At 47.0% G+C, this 9,260-nt stretch overlaps 1 protein-coding gene and 1 pseudogene across 1 annotated transcript; both read left to right on the forward strand.

Annotated features, from left to right (window-relative positions):
- The first annotated feature begins 394 nt into the window (after positions 1-394).
- LOC136460643 (L10-interacting MYB domain-containing protein-like) lies at positions 395-2,998 on the forward strand. The gene is made up of 5 exons (XM_066460267.1): positions 395-612; positions 749-1,049; positions 1,138-1,715; positions 1,893-2,116; positions 2,763-2,998. Exons 1-5 carry the CDS (start codon positions 395-397, stop codon positions 2,996-2,998), a joined length of 1,557 nt encoding a protein of 518 aa, XP_066316364.1.
- A 986-nt stretch (positions 2,999-3,984) lies between these two features.
- LOC136460644 (3-ketoacyl-CoA synthase 6-like) lies at positions 3,985-5,186 on the forward strand (annotated as a pseudogene).
- Positions 5,187-9,260: the final 4,074 nt, after the last annotated feature.

Here is a 9,260-nt window from a genome sequence, read left to right on the forward strand (position 1 = left end):
AGCCCCCAGCGGCGGCCCCTGGACCAGCGCGGCCGGTGGAGGATCCCCCGGCGGCGGCCCCTGGACAAGCGCGCCCGGTGGAGGAGCCCCTGGCGGCGGGCGCTGGTCCAGCGCTCCCGGTGGAGGAGCCCCCAGTGATGGCTACTGGGTCGGCGGCGGCAACTGGCCTGTCGAGTCCGGCGGCGGACCATGGCCTCGCGCGCTCGTCCGAGGCGGCCCATGGTCCGGCGCGGCTGGACCACCTCCCTCCGGCAAACAGGCTGCAGCACCTACCCCCGACGCGACTGCAACACCTCCGCCTGGCCAGCAGTCAACCTCTACCCCCGTAGGCGCAGGTACGTCGGCCGTTAGTGGCAATTTTGGATGGCCAGAGTGGAATGCATCAGTCGCTGCCATGTACGGGCCAGATTGGAGGACGACCGGTGAAGATGTCGGCGACGGGCGCATGGAGATTGGGCACTCATCTGGCCCTAGCCGTGATGCCTCTAATCGACGCCGTGGTGGTGGTGGCCAAGGTGGTGGTGGTAGAGGTGGTCGAGGTGGACGTGCACAAAAGCCGCCGGTGCCTCCTGCTGTTCCTGTATCTGACATCGTCGACCTCACTAATCCAAGGTAATCATGTTGACATTTTTCACATTTCGTACCACTATGATTTGGATGCTTGCGAATTTTTGCAATAGCTAGCACAGTACTGTGAGCAGGATACATCTATTTTGTGTCTCCTTGATAATATATTTGTTGAAAACAGCGAGGCAGATTGGAATGATGAAAATTCTAGGATAGTATGTGAGATTTTTGCTGATGAAGTAGAAAAAGGTAATCGCACGAACACTCACTTGAATAAGGCTGGGTACAAGAATGTGATACAAAGGTTCAAAGATAGGACCGGTATTGAGTACACTAGAAAGCAATTCAAGAACAAATGGGACAAATTGAAAGGTGACTATGGTATTTGGAAGAAACTCACCAACAATGAAACTGGTATTGGCTGGGACGAAACGAAAAAGAACATTGACATGCCTGAAAGTTGGTGGAAGAAAGCAATCAAAGTAAGTTCATTTCAGATGTATTGGCATTTTAAATTTCTCTCTATGTTCATGAATATAACCTTAATTTGTTGCATTACATGACATTAAGGGTTGTTCGAGGTTTAGGCATCGAGGTCTCCAGAATGAGGACAAGTTAGAAATAATGTTTGAGGACCTTCGTAATACCGGTGATGACCATTGGGGTGCTTCTAGTGGTGTACCACCTTCCCAAGCGAACATGTCATGTGATAACTCTCACATTAACGTTGATGATGAAGAGGAGGGCGACAATGATGATGATAGTGAGCCAGAGCAAGTGACACCCACTAGTCTGATAAGGAAGAGAGGTACAGGTCCTGTTCACACTAAAGGAAAGAAACCAAAGACAAATACTGGACATTGGTTAAAAGAACATATGGGTAAAATAGTGGAGATGAATGAAAGGACAACTGCTTCTTGCGAGTCCTTAGCAAGGAGGGAGGAGAAAGTTGGATGTTCCATACAGGACGTAATGACCTTAGTTGAACAGTGTGGTGCTACTCCAAAAACAAATGAGCATTTCATTGCAACTATAGTTTTTACCAAGAGGGCTGAGAGAGAGATGTTTCTGACTTTGAAGACACCTGAGGATAGATTTGATTGGTTGACAAAGAAGCATGAGTGGTTATCTAGACATGGTGTTTCAAAGTAGTGCATTGCATTTTTTTCGATACATTAGTGGTCAGAAAATTTGATAATATGTTTCTAAGTACTGCATTCCATTTTTTTCTAAGCATTAATAGTCAGTACAATTGATAATATGTTTGTGTTGGATGAAAATTAATGGTCATGGTACAATTTTGAAAGTTTCCTTTATGTGGACAGATCTGATTCGGATGAAAGTGAATCTGATTCGGATGATAGTGATTCTGATGTTTCTGATCACTGGGTTTCAAATACTATGCAATTGATACGGTCCAATCAAAACAATTTGTTTGCTGCTGCTCTTCTTGCAACCAAGTACTACATGACATATGTTGATAAAAATGAAGCTAGAACTCCAGCACAGTCTGGATTTGGTTGGACTTTGGAGGTGCTAAACACCCCAGGTGAAAGTCATAATATGTTCAGAATGAATGCATCATTATTTTACCAGCTGCATAACTTATTAGTGAACAAATATGGTTTGGAGTCATCCTTGCACATGAATTCTTTGGAGTCACTTGCTATCTTCCTTGTAATATGTGGCCACGGTACATCCTTCAGTGCTTTGCATGGAATATTCAAGCATTCTAGAGAGACAATGAGTAGGAAATTTGATGATGTCCTGCATTGTTTGGTGTCCATGTGTGAGGACTACATAAGGCCTATTGATCCTAACTTCCGTACAACACATCCTAGGATAAGTAATGATAGTAGGATGATGCCTCATTTTAAAGATTGCATTGGAGCTTTAGATGGTACTCATATCTCAGCTACACCGCCTCCAAATGAACTCATTAGATTTATTGGTCGAAGTCGCAAACCGACGCAAAAATGTTCTAGCTATTGTTGATTTTGACATGCGCTTCACATATGCATCTATTGGACAACCTGGATCTACGCATGACACGAGTGTTCTCTTTCATGCACTTAGGCATGACCACGACAAATTCCCGCACCCCCCTCTAGGTATGTACAGGCAACATGTTAGATTTTTAAAAGTTTAATTGTATAGTACATTCGTGCAATTCACTTTTGCTCAATTGTATGTAGGAAAGTATTATCATGTTGATGCCGGATATCCAAATAGACCAGGGTACTTGGCACCATATAAGGGTGAGAGGTACCATGTGCCAGATTGGCGGAGGGGCCCTGCTCCAAGCGGTGAACAAGAGTGGTTTAACCATTTGCATTCAAGTATTCGAAATGTGGTCGAGCGCTCATTTGGTGTGTGGAAGATGAAGTGGAGGATCCTTCTTAATATGCCGAGTTACCCGATGGAGAAGTAGAAGATGATTGTCGCCGCAACCATGTGTCTACATAATTTCATCCGTGAGAACAGTTCATTTTAGCAAATGCGATCGGAATCCGGATTATGTGCCCACTATACCTCGGAGGTATAGAAAGCATTTTGGTTCGCACACCGGTGATACATCAACTACTGAATCTAGTGATCGGAATATGGATAAATTTCGTGATGACCTTGCTCGAGCAATTTTTCTTTCTAGATCATCATGATTATATATGTTTGCATTATATCAGGATATATGATTTTTGTATTATATCATCACCTTGCACGAGCATGATTATTGTTTGAACGGAACAGTACTCCAAAAAATAATGCGTTGCTTGCTAATTCTGTATGGTTTCAATTTTTTAGTAATTGTAATTTTGAATTATGACTATAATTTGTAAACTTTAAATTACAATTTTAAAATGCAAATTTACTCGGATGAAACCAAATGAAGATACGTACACCTGCACATGTTACTACATGTATCTATACAAGGGTAGATTTGACAATTAACCATGCATGATAGACAAGTGAAGCCGTTTTGCCAAACGTGACATTAAAATGGCTCCGGCTCCACTGCAAGAGCCGTTTGTGGAGCTGAAGCCAAAAAAAAAAAAAAATGACTTCACTGTAGAAGTGAAGCCCTGCCAAACGGGGCCTAAATCGTCGCCCACTACACTACAAGCGAAATAAGGCCCACCTCTGCTGCCACTGCCATGTGAAGGAATTCGATGCATGCCATCCAAACTGGTGGTCACGTCTTACGTGCATTTACGACGTCTGAATCTCGCACGGTTGCGACGTCCGTCGTTGCGTTCTCACCAACCACAATTTGATCTGGCGCACCCCAAAACAACGTAACACAGCCGAGAACGCCCTTGCATATGCACTCGCCCTTCAAATTGACACGACACACCTTCTTCGTCTCTTCAACACTCTCACATGCATCCAAGATTCCATTGACACCGCACAGTGCACACACACACACGTAAGCATAGTACACAATGGCGCCGGGATCATCTAGTAATAAAGCCAAGGCCCTCAAGGCATCGTACCAGCCAGCTCGTCGTCAACAACTTCCTCGCCGTCGTTGCCATCGCCATGGCTTCTGTCACCGCCGTGCTCTTCACAGCATGGCCGGTCAGCATCGAGGATCTTGCCTCCGGGCTGCACGCGGTTCGGTCACTCCACGTCCTCGACGACGTGTTCAAGGATGACGACCGTGAAGCCGCGGACATCGGCGCGGTCATCGTCAAGTTCAGCATCTTCACGCCCACTCCGGTTTTCGCGGACATGGTCGACCACAGGTACCAGCTGCGCGCCGACGTGCGGCGCGGAGAGTGAACCTGTCCGGGATGGGGTGCAGCGCGGCGCTCATCTCCGTCGGCCTCGCCAGGAACCTCGTGCTGGTGGCGCCGCCGGGCATGCACGTACTGATCGACTGATCGTGTCCTCGGAGATACTCTTATCTCGGCATGGGGCGCTTCATGCTGTTGCCCAACTGCCTCTTCCGCATGGGCGCCGCCGCTTTGATCCTGTCCAACTCCGCCCGTCGAGGCGCCTGGTTCCGGCTCGCCCGCATGGTGCGTACCGTGGCCTCGGCGCGAGACGCGGCCTACCGGTGCGTGTTCCAGGAGGACGAGGAGGAGGGCAGCACAGGGATCCGTCTCTCCAAGGACCTCGTGCCCACGGCCGGCCAGACCCTCAAAAGCAACATCGTTGCCTTTGGCCCTCTGGTCCTGCCTGCTTCAGAGAAGCTCCTTGTCGCTCTGTCCCTCATAAAGCGAAGGCTGCTCAGCCGGGTGAGGTTGTACTTGTACCGCCCGGAACTTCCGCACGGCATCCGAGCACTTCTGCATCCACGCCGGTGGGCGTGTGGGATCATCGACGAGGTGCAGCGCGCGGCCTCGGACGTGGAGGCGTCGCGGATGACGCTGCACCGTTTCGGAAACTCGTCGAGCAGTTCGTTGCTGTACGAGCTGGCGTACATCGAGGCCAAGGGCTGCATGAGGAAGGGAGACCGCGTGTAGATGAATTCCTTCGGCGCCGGCTTCGATTGCAACAGCGTGGCGTGGGAGTGCCTCAAGGCCGCCACCGACGCCGACGGGCCGTGGCCCGTGGGCCGACTGCATCCACCGCTGGCCAGTGCAACTCTCAAAAATTGTGGAGCTAAATCCGTGTAGTGGCATAATAAAATAATCAAAGTTATTTTGTACTGTATCGTTCAAAGCAGCAACAGGCTCTGTCTTGCACGTGGGGCTGGGAAATCGGTTTAAACTTAAAACCGATATATAGTTTGGTTCGGTGTTTTTGGTGAGCAAAAACTTCGGTTTGCAGAAACTAGGAACCGATCAGTTTTTGGTCGAGTCGGTTTGGTGTTCAGTGACGCTGGTGACGCTTTAATTCCGCCTGTGACCCTTTAATTCAGGCAGAGTCAACAATAATTCAACACAGCGCATGGTTCAGTGTCTGCATGCTGTGTTGAATTATTGTTGATCCAAAACTATATGCACTAAGCGGATTTGATGTGCTTATCCCTAAAATCTTCCTTAATCAAGATCTCCGCCCTTAGTAATGAATCCTCTTGATTGTGGTTATCCTATCCTTCCTTTTTTTTTCGTTCACTCTACTTGTGTTGTATAGCCCGACTGCAACTCATGCTCAAATCTAAGTGGTTAGTCCCTGCGATCCTGCACCAATCCCTTGGTGCATGCTGATCAAACATTGATTGCCCTTTCCATTTGTCAATCTTAATGGGGAGAGTGTAGGTTATAAGCCCTACCCCGAGTTTGTCGTGGCCTCTCCATCTGCTAAGGTGTCATTTGTTATGGGCAATCTTTTGAACTTGGGCAGTTGTGTCCCTAACCCTCTCGAGACCAAGCCCTCCACCCATATCTCAAATCTTGGTGTCTAATCTACACGACCAATTGGTCTCTATGCGTCGGGAAATATTAAACTTGTACTTAGGCCCACCTAAGGTTGGATAAAGTTCTCACTTTTTTCGGTGTACCTCTCGCCTCCGACTCTCCCTTAGCCTTAATCTCTGTCAATCCTAATCAACAAAATGGAAGATTGTCACCCTAAATCATAACCCTTGGTAACCTGCCAAATCCTAGTAAAACCCCCGTCAACATATGTGTCCTTTCAGGCCGTCTGGCAATGGTACACTAGCCACTGAGTTTAACTGGTCAATTGCATAGGTCAATTGGGTCACTGGACCATCCAACCCCAATCATCATATCATCCTACGCGTCTGCAAGCTGTATGGGTTGAGGTGCCCACATCTCAGTCCCTCAGCCTCCAGATGTCAACACGTCTGGCACTAGCATCATAGAAATTGCCAATCTACTTCTCCTCTCTCCATCGCCCTTTCTCTCCTTCCCTCCTCCCTCAGCCAATTGTTTTCGCTGCTACAGGAGCGACGAGTGCCAACGTTTTGGTAATATTGAACTGGACCTTATTGCATTGATGCATCCTATTATCAAATCGTGGCTGTTTCAAGGTTGGGGACTAGATTTCATTGGCCAAATTAATCCCTCGTTATCAAAGGGACATCACTTTTGTCTTGGTTGCTACATATTACATTATTAAGTGGATCTAGGCTGTTCCTTTAAAGAATATAACACACAAAGAGGTAACTGAGTTTATTACTGAGCATATAATACATTGATTCATCATCCATTAGACATTAACTACAGATCAAGAAACATCTTGTGTCAAAAAAGGTGTGGGATTTCGCCAAATTATGTAAGATTAAGTTGCTCAATTCATCTCCATACCATGCTCAAGCTAAATGGCCAAGCTAAGTTGAGCAATAAGACTTTGATCAAGCTAATCAAGAAGAAGATTGAGGACAATCCTAGGAGGTGGCATGAGGTTTTATCTGAAGCTCTATGGTCTCATCGCATATCTAGAAATGGTGCTACCAAGGTTACTCCTTTTGAGCTAGTGTATGGGCAAGAAGTTGTGTTACCCATCGAAGTAAATTTTGATTATATTGATTGACAAAGCAAAATGATCTATCTGTTGTTATATATCATATGATATGATGATATACAATATTGACAAGGTGATCGACAAGAGGATGCAAGCTCTAAAGGATATTGAGAGAGACAAGGCTCCAGTTGCCTAGGTTTATAACAAGAAAGTAAAAACTAAATCTTTCCAAGTTGAAGATTTAGTGTTGAAGACTATTGTACCTCTTGGGACAAAGAGCAACAAGTTTGGCATGTCGTCGATAAGCTGGGAAGGTCCATTGAAGGTGATCATAGTGATGATTGGTAATTCATATATGAAAAGGCGTTGCAAGGTGATCATCTCCCTAGAGCAATTAGCGTGAGATATTTGAAGACATATTTTCCAAGTGTGTGGCAAGAAGCCTAAAGTATTGACCAAGTAATGGTCGATACAGGTATCTCTCTTAGAACAAATATGGCCAATATACATATCACCCTTAGATACTAAGTAGCTGATGAGTTGGACATCGTTGCTATTTGGTGATTTATATTTTCAGGTTCGCAAAAACCTCACCTAAAAGTAGGGGGCATATTTTGACAGCAAAAGTGGCCAATACGCGTAAAGGACTCCATCGCGTTGGTCCTGGTGTCAAGATGGCCAAGGAAAATATTTGGATCGTCACATTGAAGTACGAAGAGCAAAATGATGGTTTTGGGCTCAGGCTGCTAAAAACGGCCCAACCGATTTCTCTTTAAGTGGCCCGGTCAGCCTGTGCAGGCTCGAGGAAACCTGCCAGGACGATTTCAAATCCTGCTAGGCCGATTTTTCTACATTCCAAACTGGTTAAGTGTACAGATTGGTTTGGGTCATGTTTGACATGAAAAACTTGCAAAAACACATAGGGGACATGTTTTCTACTGAGATAAGATAATCCTCCTCAATATATAGGAGGATCACGTCCGATTGAGACATCCAACATCGAATTAAACAGAAGTACATCTATTACTCTTTTATCCAAACTTCTCCAACTCCTGCAGTTTGGCACGTCTCTCGATGAGATTCGACGGTGTTCTTAGCGTCCTTGCTGTCGATGCAGGGCTCTAGGGGTACCTCGCAAGGAAGGGAGAAGATCTAGTCTGACTAAAAATTCTTTACGTGTAATTCTAGTATCATTGCTATTCTATAATCCTATCAGGACTCTTACATTGTAACCGATTAGGAAACCTACCTCCTCGGCTATATAAAGGAGAGTAAGGCTCCCTAGATCGGCACGAGGAACAGACCTCACGGTCTAAACCCTAAAGCGCAGGGCGCAATATACTATTCACCCCGGACTGAACGTAGGACACTATTCCGACGGACCGAACCAGTATAAATTGTTGTCTCTGCGTTCACCGTCGAGTTCTGCATACGCCGAAGCCCACCAACCATCGTCCCGGGTAACCCTGTGACGAGTTGCCGATCATGAAACACCGATAGTTGACGCGCCAAGTATGGACTTTCGGCGTGATTCTGTTCGAGAGCTCGGCGGACGTCAAGACCAACATCTACGACGACTCGGCGTATTGAGACGACATCAACCCATCATGGCAATCGTCATCACGTCCGTCCACAACATCTCGTCTTTTCGCGAGGACATCTTGGCTCACCGAGCGCCGAGTATCCAGGCGGCCGTTCGCTGCTCGTCGTTAAGCCTCTAGCTCGTTCGTGAGAGCAGGGAGTTCAACGTCAAAAGAGCAATTTGTGGTAACTCGTAGAGAAGCGTGGAGCCGAGCGGCACCCGTCTACACGCTCGGCGGCACGACTCGATCCTGTCGTTGAACAGTCCGAGTCACATACGATCCGCTGGCAGCTTCGAGGAAACTCGGCCCTACTCTGATTCGAGTCCAACCCGGACACAAGCCAACAAGTCCTACTCCTCCACGAGCCAGCAACATGCAAGCAGACATCTCAAGTCACGGGCTCCAACACGAGATCAACGCCATCTATGATGATGTAAGGAAGCAAGCTATTGGCGACGTACACACATACACATCGTTACCTCAAGCATAGACGGGCATGTTTATGCAAAGACAATCATGAGCAAGCAAACAAGAGACCCGACATCACATCTACAGGACCATAATCATCAACGAGTTCTGTGGTCGAGTTTGACTCCGCCTTCACGCTCGACTACATGAAAGCCAACTCCGACTCCAATGCCCATCCACGCTATGGGTCTCGCATGGGCACTCCTCCCGTCCTCATCCCACGATGGCACCCGGACAGTTCCTGCTACGGCACTCGTTGTCCGTCGTCAT

This window comes from Miscanthus floridulus, chromosome 6 (assembly GCF_019320115.1).
Source record: "Miscanthus floridulus cultivar M001 chromosome 6, ASM1932011v1, whole genome shotgun sequence".
Taxonomy (NCBI): Eukaryota; Viridiplantae; Streptophyta; class Magnoliopsida; order Poales; family Poaceae; genus Miscanthus; species Miscanthus floridulus.